This window comes from Stenella coeruleoalba (genome assembly GCF_951394435.1).
Source record: "Stenella coeruleoalba genome assembly, chromosome: 8".
Classification (NCBI taxonomy): domain Eukaryota; kingdom Metazoa; phylum Chordata; class Mammalia; order Artiodactyla; family Delphinidae; genus Stenella; species Stenella coeruleoalba.
Genome location: NC_137154.1, coordinates 103,053,444 through 103,074,812, shown reverse-complemented (window position 1 = coordinate 103,074,812; position 21,369 = coordinate 103,053,444). Strand labels below are relative to the sequence as shown.

Genomic DNA, 21,369 nt, shown 5'->3' with positions numbered 1-21,369 from the left:
AACGGATGAGGTCTATCCTGGATGGACCTGATTGCTTTCTTCTGGTTCTTGGACACAGACTCTCCATGGCCTTGGCTGTCATCCTATAAAACCCTTTTAGGCTGGAGGAAGATTTAAATAATATTAAAAAAAAATCTCTGCAAACATTAGGCACAACGTGAAGGTTAATTTTAAGTGTCCATTTGACGGTGGCCAAGATGAAACAGTATTTCCGGGTATGTAAGTGAGGGTGTTTCTGAATGAGATTAGCATTGAATGTGTGGACTCAGTGAAGTAGACTCCCCTCTCCAACGCCGGCCAGAGCACCTCATCCAATCACGGAGGGTCTGAAATAGAGCAAAGAGCAGAGGAAGGAGGAATTCACCCCTGGCTCCCTGCTTGAGGTGGGACTTTTCTCCTGCCCTTGAACTGGGATTTACACCATCAGCTAGTTTCCCTAGTTGCCTAGAATTACACACCACTGGCTTTCCTGGGTGTCCAGCTTGCAGACCGGGGGACTTCTCAGCCTCTAGAATCACATGAGTCGAGTCCTCATAGTAAATCTCCGTATAAATCCCATTGGTTCTGTTTCTCTGGAGAACCCTGACTAATACAAACAGCAATACAAACCGAATTGATCCTAGACTTTCTGCTGTATGTACATGTGAAAAAGTTTTCATGGTGCCAGAAGACGTCAGTAGGAAACTTCCCCTGGGAAAACCCTTGGACCTGGTGGGGGCAGGGGAGAGAATGCTGGTTGTAAATAAGAAAACGGTGTCCTCGGTTCTGAGAGAAAAAGGCACAATTTATTTAGTCAAATTATTGTACAACATAGTCTTCATTGACAGTTGTCAGCTTAACACTTAATATAGTTTAAAAAAGTCAATGATTACCTGCAAAATTATATATATTTTAATATCTAAAAAATATATTGCTTATATAAGGCAGGAAGATCCCTTGTACGCACAAGGGAAAGTTTGGTTGTTCTTTTCCAAGTTATGATTGTTGCAGTTCGGTTATTTACAAACATCTCCAAAGCAGGAATGGTTTAAAGAGTTTGCCTTGATTTGCTTCTGCTCACTTGTTAAATAACAACACCAGTGGTTCTCTTTCTAGTAAGTCAGTGACTTGAACGTCCTGTGTTCTTTTCCGCAATAAGTCACATTATGCTTTTTTAAAAACCAGCTATAAAAAACATACAAACAGCTCAAATGTACAGATTGACAAAAGATGTACAAATTACATTAAAAAAAAATAACGACTGATTTGATAGTAACATTGTATTTGTGACCGAGGTCAACTCGTTTCTTTACTCTTTTTCACTTTTTAATTATTTATTTTTAATACTGCGAGATATAGGAAAATAACTCTGCATAATTTATACAGTAAGTTGCCTTCTGGTTGGTGGACCCTGGACTGATCTGACAAGCGCACAGCACTTGCGAATCTGTTTGTGTTTAGAAATCCCTAGGACTTTTCAAAGTTCTGGGACCCACTGTCATTATTTAAAAAAAAAAAAAAAGTTATTTAACTCTCTGGCTTTCAGGAATGTCTGCATTTGCATTAACATTTCTTAGTTCATATCTTGACTATTTCCAGAGAGAATGGTCAGCCTAGTGCATATTTACTGCCCACTGAGAAAGATTTTGCAATGCCCGTGGCTTCTGAAATACACACTTGTTCTTTCTCTGAAATTCCAGTTGGGTGAAAACTTCACTAGCCTTACAACCAATGTTCCAGTTTGCTATCCACTGAGTTAGGTCTTCCTAAGATAAGACGATAAGCTTCCTGCCTCTATTTTCACTAAGTCTCAAACCAGAGCATAACTGGTTAAGTCCATGATTCTTTATCCTATGAACCCTTCAAGGTCCAAGATGAGACCCGTGTGTCGATAAGTAACTGCTTTGGTCCTAAAAGTATAAATCTACGGTTTCTTTCCCAGAACCATGACACAACTATTCCAAGTAATCTAAATATTCAACTCGTAGGCTGACAGGAGCCTGAGACTCGCAACTGGCATACTGGCCCATGGAGTTATCCATCTCTTTGTTCAAGGTAGAGGAAGCAGGAGTTACCAACGTTAAAAAAAAAAAAAAAAAGAATCGTTTTTAAAGAACAGGTACACAAGTTCTATCCAACAAGAGAGAGCATCCAGTTTTGTTTTCTCTTCAAGGCCACGTATGTCCAACAAGAAGTGTGAGGAGGGGGACTTCAGCGAGAAGGCCACCGGTGATGAAGCGTCTAGTAGTAGCTGCCTAAGTGTGAGGGCACGTGGGTGTTTGGGTGGCGGGGGACATTGGGGTTGGGGTAGATGCCACCCGTGGGGGAGGTCCAGTACTGTGACGCTGCTCCAAAGAGGCTAGAGGAAGTGACCGGCATGGAGGACGGGGGGGGAGGGACAAAGTTCACCTTCTGCTGGTGGGTGTGGTAGGAGGGCATGTAGGAGATATCCGAAGGGTACTTGTACATGGACGACTCGGTGGGATGTGGCTGCAGGGCCTGGGCGATGCCGTGGAAGTCAAATTTGTAGGCATACCTCTTGCCGTGCACTTTGGTCATAATGTTTTTATCGTAGTAGTATCGGAGGGCTCGGCTCAGCTTGTCGTAATTCATGTTGGGTTTGCTCTTCCGCTCCCCCCAGCGCCTGGCCACCTCATCGGGGTCCGTCATTTTGAACTCCCCGTTGGTCCCCTCCCAGGTGATGCAGCTGGCGTTGGCGCTGTCCGACAGTAACTCCAGAAGGAACTGCCACAGCTGGATCTGCCCGCTCCCTGCAGGCAGCGAGGCAGACAGGAGGAAACAGAGGCTCAGCCTGGGAAGTCAGAACCTAATTTCCGAAGTGCAAGGGTCCTCTCACCCTGGTTAAGAATCCCTTGATTTATTTTTACGGTCAGAGCCCACTGGCCCCTGACGCTGGTGTGATCAGCAAGGTTAGATGGTAAGCTAATCTGCCCCGGGCCAGGTGACGTTCGCCCAGAACCAGCTGTGTGGTTTTGGGCCAGCCACTCCCCACCCGTCTGGGCAAGGTGCTGACTCTCTTCCTCTACAAAGGCCTGAATCACTGTCTTCTCTTTACTCAGTGCTGAAGTCCCTCAGGGTCCCGGGTGGGAGGTGTGACAACGCTTTAGGCTGATGGGACCTGGACTGTTCCTTAAGCCCTCGTGCTTGGCTCTTGGCTCTAAGCTCTACAGAGAAGAACTTGGGCAGAGAGGAAACCAGAGGAGAGGGAGCTGGTGCGTTCCCAGCCTTCTGAGCAGGACCGGCCTGGAGACATAGGCAGCAGGAATTCCCTGGGTGCCCGTCTCACTATTGCCAAGGGCCTATTAGCTCACACAGGAGGTGAGTTTCGTTTAGAGCTCGCTTGAGAGTTAGCTTAATCACAGACCCTTAAAATACACTGTCAAGTTCATTTTAGTTGCAACCTCTTTCATGTAGCCAGATAACGCTGCAATACTTTCTAAAGTCAAGACTAAAGCGCGTTTGGAATATGTATTCACTTACGTGAGGAAGACTGCCGTGAGCTGGCTGGAACTGTTTCCTGGTACCCCACCCCCCATCTTTCCCTACTGAAACTTATCTCAACCTCAGTGCAGATACACAGGGCTAAAATGTTTGTTGTCCAGAAGCATCTCCAGCTAACGGACATTATCACCATCACGACAAGTCCTGTCCTCTCCTGTGTGCACCAGAGAAACAGGGGTCGAACATTTCAAGGAAAGAAGTACATGCTACTCCCAGGTCAGGTGTCTGAACTGAGGACACCTAGGAGGTCCCTGTGACCACACAAAGCTATGGAACATTCTGGAAGACGACCTCTCAGGTCAAAGGAAACTCACCGGGATTGGCTAGCCGACTGCTGGTCGGGCCCAGGATCTGATATGGATCTAAGGAAACAAGAAAGGAAATTTGCTTCACTGTTATTAAAAAGATAGAATCAACAGCATTAACAATGACAATACCCCAAGGGTTTACACTTTTATTTCAATATCATAGGAAAGCCTGATTTCAGAAAATTGCACTGCCTTTTTTTGCAGACCTCAAAGATCTTGACCAGTTACCGTCTTTATCCCCGTAATTACAGAAACAACGTGAAATAGTATCATTTTTTCATACTTGGTGTCTAAAATTTGTAGGTAATGCTGTCATTACCTAAAACAGAATAGTAAAACCACTTGGAAGGGAGCTAGCTAATATTCAATCGTCATGAATAAGGTGAAGTATGGCTTATTAAATGGGCCTAAAGAAGTCTAATGATGACTGGACTTTAATAGCTCTAACTATTACTGACAACTTTACACGTCTCTCTTTTACTGATGTAGCAGAAACACATGCCCAGAAATCAAGCAGCCTGGGTTCTAGCCCAGCAAAGTTATAAACTAAATAACTCATCGGACAATCTCTGGGTATCGGTTTTCTCATCTGCAAAATGATGGGTTGGGTTCCTGGATTCCCCAGTTCCCTTCTAGAATAACCTTCTCTGATTTTAAGCTTGGAAATGTCAACAGCAACCAGAATTTGGATTTTAGCTATGAAATGATTCTTCTTAATATCTCAGTTTACTTAAAACTTATGTGATTGTTTAGGCATAAAAGAAATCTTGGCAATATTGACTTATGTGAGGTTTATCTTCTTTTTTTCAGGCGAGGGAATCACGGTGGAGACCTGGATCGCAACTTGGCCCTGCTATCGTAAGTTTGATACTTTACAATTTTCATAATTATAATTTTAAAAATCGACACGATTTTGGGAGTTTTGCTTACAACCACAAATTAACTTGAAGAGTCCTTAAGCCCTCTTAGTCTACCTCTGTTTATCCACACGGTATGACAACTAAAATATTTGGGGCAGGTAATGTCTAATTTCGTTGTTGTTGGGGATTCTTTAAATCCCCTATGTCAAGTCCTCTTTGTCTGATGTGTGTTTCACAGTCAGCAAATTCTCAGCCTTCCTGAGGAAATGTAGGTCAACTTTCTCTCGCTTATCCTCAGTGGAGATGGAAAACAATGTCTGTCCACCCCAAAGCAGTGGCTTGTTTGGAGCTCACTCTTAGCTCTGTCCCACAGAGAAGACCAAGCTGGGCTTGGAAGGGGCACAACAGCTGTCTTTAGGTACATGAAGGACCTTCACAGAGAATGGGAGGAAGACCTCTCCTGAGGGCAAACTGGAAAGCTTGAATGGAAGATACAGGGAGGGGGACTTTGGCTCACATGGTGGAATTGAGCCTAGCCAGGTAGTGAACTCCCCGTTGCTGTAGGTATTCAAGTGGAGGTGAGGTAATCATAAGACTGAGATGTTACAGGAGGATGTTGTAGACCTAGATGTCTCTAGGTTCTCCTTCCATACTAAGAGTCTCCAATTCCATGGTTTTAACAGTTCCTCTGCCTTAATTAAGTAGATCCCCCACAGGGAACGTTTGGTCAAGCAACTTGGGAGTCTGGGATGGTAGCTCTAGTTCTCCCATAAGCCAGCCGTGTGGCTTTTCGCAAATCACTTCACCTCTTTGGGCCTCAGTTTCTTTATTTTACAATGTGAGGCATTTTAATCTTCAGGCTCCTTTCACCTCTGATATTCCACGAGTCTCTATGTGATTCCAGTGTCAGGTACCCAATTCACAGATCTATTATAGTGTCAAATATAGGATGCTATGAAAGACACAAATGCCGTATATTGTCTAAATCCTCCTCCGCTGACCATGTGGGACCAAGGGCCACATAGGAAGCAAAGGAGGGTTCGCACATCATGGACAGGTACCTGGTTGGGGCCGCTGTTCAGTATTCTTACTCATTGTTTGTGCTCCTGCAAGGGGGGGACCTGCAGCAAGAAGAGAAATACGGTAAGTGGGGCCATTCTCCACGAGGGGAGGGGAACACCTCGTCCAACGCCCCCCCCTGGAAGGAGGACAAATGTGCTTTCTCATTCATTCATTCGCTCACGCTACTCATTTATTCATTCTATTTTATGAATATTTATCCAGAATCTACTCTGTGCCAGCACTGCTCTCGATACTAGAGAACCCAGCACTGAACCAGTGATTCCTGTTTTAATGGGGAGACAATGATAAAAAGCAGTAAGTATGTAGAAGAGCACGTCTAACGGTATCGGGGCTGCGGATTTCATTTTTAATGAAAATTTAGAAAGGTCCTGAAGGAGAAGGTGACATTTGAGCACGGGTCACCTGCTCCTGCGTTTCCATGTTTGTGAGCTCCCCTCCATGGCAACTCTTAGGTACACCCTTTCCACCCCTGTCGTCATGTCTCCATGTTAGAGCTGCACTGCTTCTTCCACCGTCTATGGACTCATCTGACTGGCGTGCAGCCCACTTCTCTCTCTTCCCACCGACCCATCAAATGCTATCTAGCCAGTTTCATCTCCCTAAAACACTACATCCTACCATCCAAAAACCTTAGTGACTCACTGTCGACTGAAGCATTGAGGTCTATCTTCCTGGCATCTTTGCCCTCCCTTCCTTACCTTTCCAGACTTATTTCCCTTCGTGCATCCTAAACCCCAGGAACCCAAGTCCTCCTGATTGTCAGACATGTCAGCCTTGATGTCTTTCCCTGGCCCCACCTCTCCTGGGAGGCCCAGTCCGCCCCACTGCTGCGGGTCCAAATCCTGCCTCTCCTTGCAGAGCCAAATCATATGGCCCCAGGTCCACTTGGTCTTCCTGATACCGCCCAGAGGGAAAGAGTTATATGTGTGCATGACTCCTGTCCCCTGCCTGAGAGATTGGTCCATGTCTGATTCAACACTGTGTGCCCCATAGGGCCAAGGGCTGGGGGCAGAGTAAACAGATAAGGCATATTATTAAAAGGGATGGTGGTTATTGCTGGCATTAGTTTTCAGTCCCAACCTCTTTCTTGAAAGAATTCCCTTCACCATCCATTTCTGTGTTTGATATTTTACTTCCTAGAGATGGCAAGATTGACACATTCTGGGTCGGGACCACATGAATCAGTCTTTCCCGCTACTCCCTTAATGGAAGACTTTGGGTCAGATTTCAGCACAAATTGATGTGTCAGACCCCTACCATCCCCTCATCAGGTTATCCTCCCTCTCGGCCTTTCATGAAATTGGGGTAGAGATGTTGGTATAACTCCATCTTGACAATTAGAAAAGCAAAGCCATAGAGGGTCATTGTCGTAACTTAAACGACAGAGTCCGAATCTGATGATTTTTCATTCATACAGACCTTTTCATGAGAGAAAGCTTCCAACTTCAAAAATTCTAAGGCCAAATGCAATGAAACAAAACTCACAGGTCTGAGTGAAAATCCCATCTTTCCAGGACTAGGTATCACTGACAGGTCCTACCTTGGCAATTAATTTTGATGGCCATTCAAAAAGCAGGAAAACAAAATGCTCACTCCTCTCCTCCTTTATCTTATGACCCTGTTCTCCACCCCGTCCTCAGAAAAAGGTTTTCTTCCCAAAGAATAAGGTGACGTTTACTTACTTTTGTTGAGACCAGAATTCATGTTATTGCCCCATCCTCCTCTCCTGACTGAGTCATAGGAAGGGTCTAATGGAAAAAACAAATAGAGGTACATCAGCATCTCCTGCTCTTTAGAAAGATTGCGTGAAGATTGTCGTTTAGTGACTGGAGAATTCTGCAATAACTTTTCAAGCATCACTAAATTCCAGAAGTGTACTCTTCCCCTGGGACAAAGGGGAATGAATGGAAGGAACATTGACACACTGATTGGGAGCCCAAGTAATGGAAAGAACCCTGAATTTGAAGTCATAGGGCTGGTTCCAAATTCTGTCCTTCCATCATTTGTTGTGAGACCTTGGATGAATCCAGACATCCTTGGGCCTCAATTTTTTAAAATACGGAAATAAAAATTTACATGATTTACCTACCTTACAGGGTTGTGCTGATGTTATCAACGGAATATTTGTGTCCCCTGCACAAATTCATACACTGATGTCTAATCCCCCCAGTGGAATGGTATTGGGATGCGGGGGTCTTGGGAGGTAATTAAGTCATGAGGGTGGAGCCTCCATGAATGGGATTAGTGCCCTTACAAGAAGAGGTCACAGAGTTAGCATGTCTGCCTGCTTCCTGCCATAGGAGGGCACAAAAAGAAGTCAGGTGTCTGCAATCCAAAAGGGAGCTCTCACCAGAACCTGACCACACTGGCACCCTGACCTCAGACTTCCAACCTCCAGCAGTGTGAGAAGTTTGTTTCTTTTGTTTGTAAACCAGCCATCCTACGGTACTTTGTTACAGCAGCCGGAACGGATGAAGACAGGTAATGATCAAATGAGATAGCACGTGTGAAGCATCTTATAAGGCATTCTACAAATATCATCTAAGTTTAGCAAGAAAAAAATGTCTGAAGCTGTATAGCAAAGCCCTTTAAGCAGCTCTGGAGAGATGGGTCACGTCCAGATTAAAGGCTCACGGGCAGACTGTCTCGCAGTGAGGACCCTGGTGGCGGCTCCAACCCCTCACTCCAGCACACTGATGCTGTGGGCACGTCTGGGCTCTCCTCGGCCTCTCATGCTTTTTTGCTGATAGTGAAGAGGGCTGGGTAATGACCACAGAGAAAGGAAAAAAGCCAGAGATGTGGCTGGAACCAGAAACGAGGGGCTGGAGAGATGCTTCCTGCCTGGAAGTGCAGAGAGGTTTCCAGATCGCCTTGGCGGACACTCCATTGACATGGAACATTTGTGATCCCAACCCCTTTCTTGAAAGAATACACATGCCTCCCTAACCCCGTTCAGAAATTGCTTAACCGACTGGCTGGAAACATCCTCCTTTCCTTTCTCATGGTGTGAGTCCCATTGAGACACGGAGCAGGAATAGCAGAAGAGCTTAAGGATACAGAATGATGACTTTCAAAGTCTTTCCATGGACAACAAAGAAACCATAAAAAACATCTGAACAAATGGAGCACAAACCTCATCAAACAACGGTCAGGCGGGGTGAAACGCAAACCATCCCCCTCCACCCCTTCGGAGCCTCTCAAACGAATTAGAATAAGAACTGCAAAGACGGACCGGCTGGTCCCATGGCTTGTTCTTGTTGTTTCTGGCTAAGAAGAACCAAAAGACAGGAATGATTTCCTTGTGGAAAAATCCACGTGCGGATGCACATTCCTCCTGGCTCTGGAAAAGCCAGTGCAGTTTTAAAATTACAGTCTTTAGCAATTGGCATGAAAAGCAAAACAGAAAGTGAGGGGGATGCAGATGGGAGGAAGGGGAGGGAAGGGGGCAAAAGAGAGACAAAGCTCGGCTCGTTTGAGTCGTCTGTTTTTATTTTTCTTTGACTTTTTTTTTTCACAATTCCTCCTGCAAATAGATTCTTGTGCTTGCTTAAAAACAAAATAAAACAAAAACAAACAAAGAACCTAAGTTGTTTTCAAGCTGGGGATGCGGTTGTAGATTCTCATGGGTATCTTCTGGGCTGTCTTGCAGGGGTCTGCAGAGTGTGTGCGAGGCTGGGGTATCCTCGAGGAAAGGCCGGGTTCTTCCAAGATTTCTCTTTGGTGGAGGGGGATGCTGGTTAGGCCTCCAGCAATTTATCTGGGACTGATTTCTGCCATGTATTGTGTGTTTGGCTATACAGTGGATGTGAACGAATATGACACAAGTCCCCAGTGCTTGCCTTTAAATAGGAGATGATAACAGATTGTGAAGAAATATGGGTGGTGTACCAAAGGAGTGCTGGAGATACTGGGGGTGAAGGAGGGAGAGGCTAGTGTGACTGGGTCTGGGGTGACTTGAGTGAGGCCTCTTTGGGAAGGAGAGAGTGCGCATACCCGGCGGGCATATGGCGGAAGTGAGCAGTGAGATGCTAACGTGTCGGATGCGGGGAACCACGCTTGGGGCTGTGGGACTGCAGTGGGGGGACACGGAAGAGAGGGCCGAGGCCAGGTTCATGGCCAGGTCCACGGCCGCTCAGCCAGCTTAATGGCTCTGGATTACAGGCCATGGAAGAAACCAGGAGAGGCTTGGGGCAGGTGGCAATACCACGGACCCAGGGTGTGGTGGAGAGTGCAGCTCGTGGTGATGTGTAAGATGGATGGATGGGGTGGGTGCCGGGGGAAGGAGATGAATCTAGCAGGAACGGAACAGAAAGTGGAATAGAAAGTGACAAATTCATGAAAGAGAAAAAGCACGTCGCTAAGTTCCAGGAATTGGTGTGACTTAACTTCTGACTTACTGCACTGATAATATCTCTGACTCAGAGTTTTCTAATCAGCGTTTCTTCTCAATCCTTAGTTTACCGGAGGCTTCCATCCTCTCTTGCATCTTCTCTAAAGCTATGTTATATTCGTTCAGAAAAACCTTTTTTCTTAGTCCAAATTATGGCTTTGGGCTATAGTTATCCTTGACGTCTTGCCAACTTTTCCTCCTATTCTTTTATTCTAGCTCTGGGGGCACTGCAGACAGGCAAAAGTTAGAGAATGCTTGGAAGAATTCCCTCTAACCAACAGAGGGCGGGTGGTGGCTGGATCTTTCTCTGAGTGCCCAATCATGTTGGAAGTTGATGCTTTATCAGAGAAGTGTCTGGCAGCCCCATCTTTCCCGTGATGCCTTGGGGGTTGGGAGGGGAAGCCTGACCGGGAGGACTTTCGAGGTCCCAACCAACCTTAAAGTCCCCTAGTAGGTGAAAAAAGCAAGGGACAGAAACAGAGAGGCCACCAGCCATCAGCCTGAACTGTGTCCTCCTGTGGAGTTAACTGAGCAATAAACAGCAGCGGGCCGTGCCGTGAGCCGGCGTCTTTAGCTGAGGGTCCCGGAGCAGAGTGTAGAATCAGAGCAGCAAAGGCCACAAGGCTCCCTCCCATGTGCTCTTTCATTCCTACCCACCTGCATGGAAAATCCTGCCACTGGCACCTGAGTCTACAAAGGACACCTGGGTCCATTTACTGGGGAGTTTAACAAACGCTCTCTGTGGGCCCTGGGGTTTGTGGGGTCATCTCCTAAATGGAAGATTGACATGAAAGCCAGTGTTTTTGGAGTAAGTCCTACTGCAAAGACAAAGCTGAAGATGGAGAAGGCCAGCATCAAGAGCTAAGGTCTGGCATTCCGCCTTAGAGATTGGAAGTACTGGGGCAGCCTTGCAGATTAAATTAGATATCCAAGCAAACAGCTGGCCCAGCGCCCAGCACAGCATCAAACTCGGTAAATATTAGCAAGTAACATTATTACTGTGTTTGCATCATTAAATACCTTAAAATGTTCAGACCCAGAAACACGTTTGCCAGCCCTACCAAATACACATTAACCCCCCTCTCCTGCTTCCATCCGCCTTACCCTGCTCTACTTCTTATTTTTCCACTTATCACCTAATTTAATCAATAATTAATCCATGATGTTTATTGTCCACATCTCCCACCTGAACGTCAGGTCCATAAGGGTAGGGACCCCTCTTTTGTTCTCTGATAGAACCAAGCACCTAGAACAGTACCCAGCCCAGAATAAGCACCCCCTAAATATTTGTTGAATGAATGAATAACTGGGCCAATTATTTTCTCCTTCTTGCTAAATATACACACTTCCTCTTGTTGTTCACTCTTTTCCTAGCTGGAGAGAATTCAAAGCCTCTACCCCAGCTGCTCCCCACTAAATGAAGTCTTCAGGGCATTCCAGTCTGGGTGATGGGAGATGGATGACTATAGACTGTTAACCCTGGTTTCCCTCTGAGCAGAATGGACAACAGTCCCTGTATGACAGGGCGTAGGCTGAGACCTGTCCCCACAGGAAGCCCAGGGCTACACGCCATTCATTCAGGTGGCCTGCTTTTTGTTTCATATATGTTTTAACAACGTCATTGTTGAAACGAGGGCTTGTTTTCCTCCTAAAAGTCATACCAGTGAGAACTCAGCTGTGTGGTCAGCTCTAGTCCCAGACACACAGACAGAAATATGTCTACAACCAACATGGAAAATCCTGGACCCGGAGCTACCCAACGACTCATATTCCTGCACAAACACTCTCCCTCCCCGGGCCTGACGCCCGACTGTGCCAGAGCTCCCTGACCCTCGGTTGCCGGTCAGCACGTGGGTTGCTCTCCAGTGGGGTGTGCCCGGCCACAAGGCAGCCTGAGCATGCCCTGGGCCCCCCCACCCTGAAAAGGGTGCATACTGTCTGCTTTCTGAGAACTGACTTCTCAAAACACACACTTAAGGGAGTGGCCAAGGGCACAGAGGGCAAAAATGTGACCGTTAGAGACCCACAGAGCAGCTGGTCTCAGAACTTCTGGGTGGTGGCAGATGCTTGAGCAGCAGAAAAGTACCCCTATTCTGACCCTCACTTTTTACTTCAGTGAAGGCTGGTACCCCTGGCTTGATGACGAATCTTACTGTGATGCTTCTTCAGAGGAGTCCTCCCAGAAGGGCTCTGCCTGGAGCTTATGGTTTCAGGCGGTCCTGAGATCAATTTTTGCCAAAGCAAAGAGAGACCAGAGCCTTATTCTGGGGAATCTGGGCACTGCCAGGCATTGTGGGTAATTTAGCTTCAAGTATATAACAGTCTGAACAGTATCTCCATCATGGGATGCCCGGTGCGGCTGACTTTGACCCTAAATGGCCTCTTAGATTCCAGGAGAGCCTCCCGGGGTGGAGAAATATTAGCATGGAGATTTTTTTCTGAAAAGTCCTTGTGGGAAGGGGAAAACTTTCCCTGGACGTGACTTTCTCGCAGATGTCCCAGCGTTAACTCAGCTTCTGTGTGAAGCTGTTAAACGGGTCCTAGAAACCTGGCCAAACATCTCCGGAAAGACATCTCTTTCTGCTCGGATGCCGACGGTTCACTGTCTGAAAGCCCAATGTCCCAGGCAATGCGCAGCTCCACACTTTGTCATGCCCTCACCTGGAGGCCAAAGAGGCAGAGACACCAGCACAAAAGCCTCTCTCTTCATCCCGTATGACATTAGACCGTGCTCCCGATTACTGGATAGAAAAAGATGGATTTTCTCTGAGACTTCTCTTCGAATTTCTGGTTGGCAGTACCTATAGTCCTGTTCATCCTCGGAAAGGCCGGCTTCTAAATGCAGACCTTTCAGCAGAACGGGCAAGGCCGCCCCTGCTCAGGGCAGAAGCTTCTCTCAGTCCGATCCAGACCTCTTTTCTTGGAAGACTGAGGATGCCAAAGGAGAAAAGCTCTAATAAAGGGGACCCTGAACCCAAAGCCCCAAACTTCCCAAAAAAGAGCCAAGTCCGCCAGGAGGAAGACGCATCGCCCAGACTTTCCCCCATACAGGGAAGCCTGTACACGGGGGTAACATCCTAGCTGCTGGCAGAGGACGAGATGTTCCTCCAAACCCCTCCTCCCTCTGAGGCCCTGGGTTAGAAGAGGCCCAGCCTTTGAGGAGAAGCAGGGCCCCACTGGCCACCAACCCCATTCTGCTTCCCTCTGGGCTCTCCCTCCTGCGGTGCCCACCCGGGACAGCCTGCCCTGCTTACCTAACCTTCTCAACTCAGGACCGGCCCCTCGTCTGCCACTGTCTCCATACGACCCCTGCCGGCGACCACTACCAGATGTCTGACCGGTTGGCCTGGCCTCCCACCTCCAAAGCTGTGCAAAGGCGACTGGCGCCCGGGCTATGGAAGGTCGTGGAGGGCGAGGACGCCCTAGTGCAGACATCCTTTCTCTCGGGCAGGTCGGTGGTTACGATGTGGCATTTAGAATCAGTCCACCCTGGGTTGGGACCCCAGCTCAGCCATCTACTGTGCCAAACAATCTCTGTCTAAGGGTTCCTCCTTTTGAACCCCAGGTTCTGCTTCTCTAAGTTAGCCTTAAGAACGCATTCCAATATACATGAGGTGCAGACAAATACTGTTTGATTCCACTTATACGAGGTCCCTGGGATAGTCAAATTCATAGAGTCAGAAAGCATACCGGTGGCTGTCAGGGCCCCGGCGGGAGCGGGAACGGGGAGGCCGTGTTTGCTGGGGACAGGGTTTCAGTTTAGGAAGGTGAGGAATTCGGGAGACGGATGATGGCGAGAGCTGCACAGCCATGTGAATGTACTTAGTGCCACTGAACTGTACAGTTAAATATGGTTAAAATAATATGTTTTATATTATGTGACTTTTACCACAATAAAAAAAGGATTAATAACAAATGCTTTATAGGATTGTTAAGGGGATTAAATAAGCATTCGATAAATGGCAACTTAAAAATATACACAGTACACACGTGGTCTATACCATCTTGTTTGCACCTCTAAGATGCTGACCTTGGTGAACTGAGGTTCAAAAGTCATTAGAGGAGGCGCTGAAAATGAAGAGAAGCGCAAAAAAGGAAGAATAATTCCTGTGCTCCGAGATCAGTGATTCCCAAATCAGAATAAACTCTGGTTCTCTTTTAGAAGAAGAAATGGATTATCCTGTATCCCAGTTTAGAATCGCCGGCCGGGAAGCTGGCTCTGGCTGGTGCCTGCTGGTATATTACTAGGCTGAGGGTTTACCCGGCATCCTTCCTGCTCCCCTGACGGTCCGCTCCCCCAGCTCCCTGCCCAGCCAGCCCTGGAGCTCCAAGCTGGGTCCTCACCTCCTTTCAACCCCGTCTATAAGGGTAGCTCGGCCTTTACCTCAGGGGCATCTTATGTTCTAAAGAGCAGCAGAGGATCTTGGCTTCCACGGAGATCTCAGGAGGAGGGCAATATCTAGGGAAGGCTTTCCTTAAACTTGGAACGCACAGAAAAAAAACATCCTGGATCAGATTTCCTTTGCTCAAGGATCTTGTCCTGGAATCCAAACAGCCCCTCAGCCTCAGAGCCGGCCCCGCTGAGTGGAGGAGAATAAAACTACTGTTTAAGACATTCCACGTGCAAAGGGAAGAAAGGACACGTGAGAGAAATGCTTGAAGAATGGACGGCTTTCAAGGATGAGAATTTGGAGAGGCCAGTGGCACCCTTGTGGGCACAGCCTCGCCACGGTCTCACGAGGCTCCCCACCAAGCCAGGACCCTCGCTCGAGTTCGTCCCTCCCGTGGGCTCTGTGTCTAAATGACACACGAGTCTAAACAACCTCTTTATTTTGATGAGGCCTCAAAGTGGGATTTGGGGGCCCGCCTTGTGTGGAAAAGCAATTTATACTCAGTTAATTGGGTGTTTGCCCAAACTCCCCTCCATGTTGGGCCATGCAGACGTAACTAAATTGCAGCCTTCCTGGGTCAAATCTGCCTCAGGTTTAAGAGGATTCTGGGTCAGAAGAAGAAAACCTAACAGCTGCCTTAGGTAAGAGGGCTTGAAGGTGAATGAGAAGCAGTCTGTGTTTAGCCCCCTGGGCTCTGCTGAGAGCCCGGATCTGATCCTCTCCCATCCGCGTTCCTCAGCTGGGTCGCCCTCACTCTCTGGCGATACGGGATGGTCTTGCATCTGTTGCATGATTCAGCTTCTGCATCTTTCTTCCAGAGTTCTGCAAAGGCTCACCGGTGAAGGTCTCGCGTTTATTGCCCTCATCTTGTTCAGCCTCCTGGTGTAATTCTTTGTGCACTTATGCCCCTTTCTTGGTGAGCATCTCTGGGAAGACACAGACTGTATCTTATCACCTTGCTTCCTTCTCTTGCCCCCAGGTTCTTCCTCTTCCCAGCACCAGCTATTGGGCTTAGCTAATACCTCACATCCCACTCACATTCATTCATTCAACAACATTTTATTGAATGTCTACAATTGTGCTAGGCCCTGTTCTATGTGCTGAGAATACAATGGTGGCCAGGCATACATCCTTGCTCTGGGAGCTGACATTCAAAACAAATAGTAAACGACATCGTATATAAGAAGGTGGTGAGTGGTATGGAGAAAAAGAAAACAGGTGAAGGGGAGCAGATAGTGCTGGGACAGGGAGGGCCTCGCTGACAACACAATCTGAACAAAGACTTGACCTATCTAATGTTATGGAAATAAAGCTCTCCACAGTGCCATAATTTTCTTATGAAAGGTGACTGGGTCGCCCAACACTGATTTCAAAGCCCTTCTGGAAAGGCAATCCCTCGTTAGCAGCTCTTTACCTTGTGAGAATTACTTTATGTTGGAAGACGAAAAAATAAGCTAAAAAACTTGACAGTATCGTTTTGATGTCTGGGTGAGAGATAGTAAAAGGCGAGATGAGCTTAGTCTATTAAAGAGTTCACCAGTTTTTTGCCTATTTAGAATCAGGGTAATTGCCAATTCTGTTGTCTTAGAATCACACTGACTTAGGAAGGCCATTCAAATGAAGAAACTTAAAATCCCAGCGCTTCCTAGGATTTGTTTCTGACCTGCCTCTGAAGCGTTTTGCAGGAAAGGGCGTTTCTGAGGGGTCAGTGTGGTTGAGAAGAGGACAGGTGAGTTCTCCCTGAAGGAACACTCCATCTTTGTGGCCTGGCAGGTGAGCCCTGGAACACTCCCACCTCTGTGTCCTGCACCCACACATCAAAAAGCACAGGAGTTAAAGACAACCATCAACTCTGGGCAGGTGGAATGTGGTCTCACTTATATAATAGAATCTGAGGTTTCTTTTCAGGCTGGAGGGGACTTCAGTCATTATCTAAACCAGACATGCAAATTAGCACAGGCCTGGAGGCCCAAAGCCTGAGAGAAAGCATATGTGGCCATATAAGAATTTTAATAGAAATTGAAAGTATGACTCATAGCAGAAAAACTGCCTTTCTCTCAACTCCTCTAGGATATTGGGCAGGCCAAAGACTTTTGAAGCTCGAAGAGTTTTCATACTTATACCAAGAACGGTTTTCATTTCTTTGGAAGAGGGGTACCTAAATCTTATCAAGTCTAAGGTCATTTGTGGTGTTATTAAGGGCTCTTAAAGATTTTCATGGGAAGGAATTCCATGATTTCTCTTTATTCCATTCCAAACAGGGAAACAGTTCACTGCCATGGAAAAAGACTCTAGATTGAGGTTCAGAACTCCTTGGTTTCCCACCCATCTCTGCCAGTTATGAGCTGTGTGAACTGAGGCAAGTGACAATCTCTCTGAATCTGTCAACCTATCCGCAACAGGGGAAAAAACGATTCTCCTAAAATTTAAGAATTTGGAAAAGCAAATAGCCTGTTTAATCCTCACAGGGTTCTTTTGAGAATCAATGAGATCATGCATGTGAAAATGCTTTACACACTCCAAATGTCTTCTAAGATTATAGCTGATTTTCTTTTCCAGAGTTTTATTCCTTGGGAAGAAGTTAATCTTTCTTGTGTCAACCAAGGCTAATTTCTTCTGGTTCTTTGTTTAGGGAAGCAGAAGGATTGAGTAAATATTTAATTAAATTGACAAACTAGATTTTCCTTCCCCAGTGAATCTATCAGCTGTCAATGTTATTTACTGAATATCTACAGGGCTGGAAAAAAGGGATACAGGACAAAACTCACCATTAAAGACGATAAGATAATCTGTAATTAGGTCCATTGATGGCTAGTGACTGAGAGAGGGTCCTGAGAAGAGACTGTAGTCTTTGTGGGTAAGGAAAAAGTATCCTGACGAGGGTGGGACTTGAATTGGGCTTTGAAGGATGTCCTGGATTTTGATAAAGTAATAATCTCGCGTAATTTACCACTTTCTCTTTCAAATGTGCCTAACACACGAATTTGAACTTCATCAGAGGTGTGTTAAACTTTTTATTGATCCTCACATGGGATTGCTTACAGATCTCTGAGGCTGGAGGGGAGAAGCCCATGTGGGTTAGTGTTTCTAACCATAGTATTTCTTCCTCAGAGACTTTATCTTCTCTCAAAAGGATATTTCATGAGAAATAATTATTTATTATCTTAGATATGGGCTTCTCTGAAGAGAGTATGATGTTACATCTATAAAAAGAACTTGGGAAAGGTTTTTATCTTAAGATAACAAATGATGCTATCTATGCCCTGGCTTTTCACGAGAAGATTCCCCAAGTCCCTATACCTCTGTCTGGCAGGAGAAAAGCTCCTCTCTTTCTCTGGGGTGGGGAAGGGGGGGAGGGAGAGGGGAGGGAGAGAGAGGGGAAGAGAGATGGAGAAAAGTTTGGTTTACGAGCGTGGGAATAAACAAACTTCTTTTAAATACTTTCAGCAACTACTGACCCTCAAACAACCTCTCTGTAGAATTTCTAAAAATCAGTGTATTTTGCAGAACAAATGCATTTGGAAGATTCTGTGTGGAGGTGGCCACCAGTGGATTACCTAGAGCACTTGTGGACCTCGCCTTTTCTTCCCAGAGTACTCTGGGACCCCCACTCCTCAACACAGCTAACAGCCATCACTTCCAGCTTCTATTACAAACCAAGACCCTGCGGTCATGGAAATGGAGTTACATCAACCAAGGCCAATTTCATTTTGAGTCGGAGCTCTATAATCTGGAATGGGATGATATGTCTGAGTCAAAGTGAAACCTGGTAGGGACGGGAGGGCTAAAATAATAGTAGTCAAGAGTCTGGAGATGAATTGGAAATGCAAAACCCAAACGGCCCGCTCAGTAAGTGTGAAACGCCACTGACAAGTTAGTGGAGCTGTGGTAGCACTCCACCTCACCCACCGAGTGTCCACCGCCGGGATACCCCTCCCTGGCACTGGCGGGTGGAGCAGCTGTCTGGCCGAGTCCAGTTGCAGGGGTGCTCTGGAGGTCAAGTTGGCCCCAAATACCTTTCCCACAGCCTTGCACCTCTTCCCCTCCCGCTCTGAGGTTTACATAAAGCGTTTTTCTTTATTAAGGTGCAGCAGGGTTCATGTTTTCGCTGTCACCTTCACTGACGTTGCAGAGCACGGTGGCGCCTATCAGATTCTCCGAGGAAGCATGGAAGAGCAGTTTTGATAAACATGACGAAAGATGCCCAAGGGGGCAGGAAGGCCAAAGTGGGCACTTCGAAGCAGCCAGGAACAATACCAGGGGCGAGGATGCCTGCTGGCACAGGGAAGAGGAGAGACCAATGGTGCAATGGCAGAAAGGATGCCCATGCAGAGCAACGAAGGCACATTTTGTCTCTGTTAAGTATTCAAGTGAAACTTGGCTCTCGGTGGTGGGGTGATGTGTGGGGCGAGAATTTCATAAGCAGTGGGAGACGCCTACTCTCAGAACACTCAGCTCCAACTTCGCCAACCAAGGGCACCTATGGATGGAGAAGGGGGTGTAGGCTGGGATGCTGGAGCAGCCTGGCTTGTGTCTTTAAAATGGTCCAGGTGATGCTGATCTCCTTCCTTTTCCTGGAGAGCCATGGGTCAGTGAAGCTTATTGAGGCAAGGCCTTGCCTACCTCTTGTAATTTGAGGAAATTTCACAACTAGATGTATCAAGCTAATATCCACCACCCTTGTTTTTTTAAGTTACGTTTATTGCAATCCTTATTGATCGACAGAGTGTTACTCAGGATAACATTTCCTTTTCTAAATCTCTTCTTTCTTTCTTTGATTTTTAAAAATATAATATTAAACACACAAAATGTATAATGTTGTGTAAATTACAAAGCACAATAAAGAAAAAGACATCTGTGAAGCCACCTAATATGCTTCTTGAAATGCAAGAACCGAGTACCCTGAGCGAGGGTCATGAGTTGAGGACCATAGCAGAAATCAGTGAATCTCACCATATCATCTTAACAACTAGATGACATCAGCTTCCTGGAAGAAATGGGCCGTTCCATGTTGTGCTGGATGGAAGAGGGAGATGCAGTTGGGGGCCTGGCACTGCCTGGGTGGGGAGTGGGCTGCGGTAACAGGCTCTGTGCTGCTTTCTGATTCCTACTAGCGTTGTCATTTGAGCTTAACGCACCTGTGCCCCAGTTTTCTTATATGCAAGATGGGAATAATAATCATACCAACTACATAAGGTGGTTAGGAAGCGTAAAAATGAAGTGAATAGAAAAGTTTTTGGCACAGAATAAGCCCTCAATCAATGGCAGTTGTTATCGTTATGGGGTTGGGGGGGGGTTGATAAGAAAGGTAAGGAAAGGAGGGTTGAATGAGCAGGAGTTAACCTTTCCTGCAATATGACTTTCCCTTGTCCTGGTCCTGTCCTTGGCCTCTTTCTCAGTGGCACCCGTAGCAAGAGGACCCAAATCTGAAGAATCTCCAAGGGGAGTGTAAGCTGATAAAAAATGGGGCAAAAGGGGGTGATGTGGAACCATCACCTTGTTACTGAAATCTGCTTTCGGCAAGCTCTTCCCTCTACTTCTGGGTGGGACCAATCACAGCCTGGGAGGAATCACGTTGGGGTCAAATGAAGGGGAAATTGTGGCAGAAAGGGAAAGGCAAGTCCTGAGCCCATCTTTGCAGTGGACGAGGCCAAAACATCACTCTTGGATTTAGAAACATCACGAAGGGTGAGTTTTACAGTAAGTCCTTGGGGAGTAGTTTAAGGCAATTTGTCTATAATTTCCATCTATCCATCCATCCAACCATCCAACCATCCATCCGTCATCCATCCATACACACATACATGGCCTTTTCTAAGGCACTGTCCCTGCCTCCAAGATGCATCAGGTCTTGCAAGACCAAAGGCTGTTGGATATACTCTGTCGGATGCTTCACTGGGAAGACAGTGGGTACAAGCAAAGCGCCGTGGGGCAGGGGTGGTTGAGGAGACATCGTCTGACCTGGGCCACCAAGAGTGAGTGTGGCTCATAGGCTGTGGATTGGGGTGGCAGCGAGACAGCCAAGGATGGTATGTCAGGCAATGGGAGAACGGGAAACATTCAAAGTTCTGTTTGAAATGGTCTAGACAGGAATCCATTCACATTTGAAGGACACATTTTTTTGGTCGGAACCTAAATGGGTAAAAACTGTGCTGCTGGCCAAGCTGTCACTCCACCCAGACCCCGAAGTGACCCAGGCCGCGCTGGACGGTACCTCTGTCCATCCTGCTTGGCGGGACCTGGACAGCCTGCAAACTTGCACACTCCGGAAAGGGCGGGTTTTGCCTCACGATCCCTCATGAGGTTGCGGCAGTCAACTGATGTGAGTGGCTGGAGAAAGGAGAGCAGTGCCTGCTTTACTCCAGGGGGTCACCCAGTTGTGCCTGCCTGTCTCAAACCCTGGGGGCTCACGGCTGACACCCACCTACCTTGGAATTCCCTCCCCGAGATGAGAGAGACCTATGGTGGTAGATTTCTTTAAAAATTATCAATTAATCAATCAAACACAGAAACTGAGGGGAACGATCATCGGAAGATATATTTATATATATTTCAAAAAAAATCTTCGAAGGAATAAAACGTACACAATTTGAATTATTCCTGAGATGGAAGAGCTCCTTCAAATAAGGGGATTCGTGCCGTAACTGGGACTAAACAAAATGCCCCAGCGAAATCCCTTTACCTGCCTCTAACGTGCAACACGGAAAGCCGTTTGCATCGTTATCCTGGAACAAATTTACACTTGTCTTAGGAAACAGGCTAAGTGTTTCCAATAATTTAGAGAGAGTGTGTTCTAGTCGCTGTGGAACCCACACATGCGGTAACAGCGCACACAG

The 21,369-nt window shown here is 46.7% G+C and overlaps 1 protein-coding gene across 2 annotated transcripts in view; it reads right to left on the bottom strand.

Annotated features, from left to right (window-relative positions):
* Nucleotides 1-783: 783 nt before the first annotated feature.
* FLI1 (Fli-1 proto-oncogene, ETS transcription factor) overlaps nt 784-21,369 on the bottom strand; it is a 117,317-nt gene continuing 96,731 nt past the window's right edge. For both annotated transcript variants that reach the window (XM_079928312.1, XM_079928311.1), the window contains exons 6-9: nt 7,435-7,500; nt 5,731-5,790; nt 3,816-3,863; nt 784-2,750 (exon numbers count right to left, since the gene is read on the bottom strand). In XM_079928312.1, the coding sequence (XP_079784438.1) occupies nt 2,221-2,750; nt 3,816-3,863; nt 5,731-5,790; nt 7,435-7,500 (704 nt within the window). In that variant the 3' untranslated portion in view covers nt 784-2,220. The remainder of the gene's footprint in view (nt 2,751-3,815; nt 3,864-5,730; nt 5,791-7,434; nt 7,501-21,369) is intronic.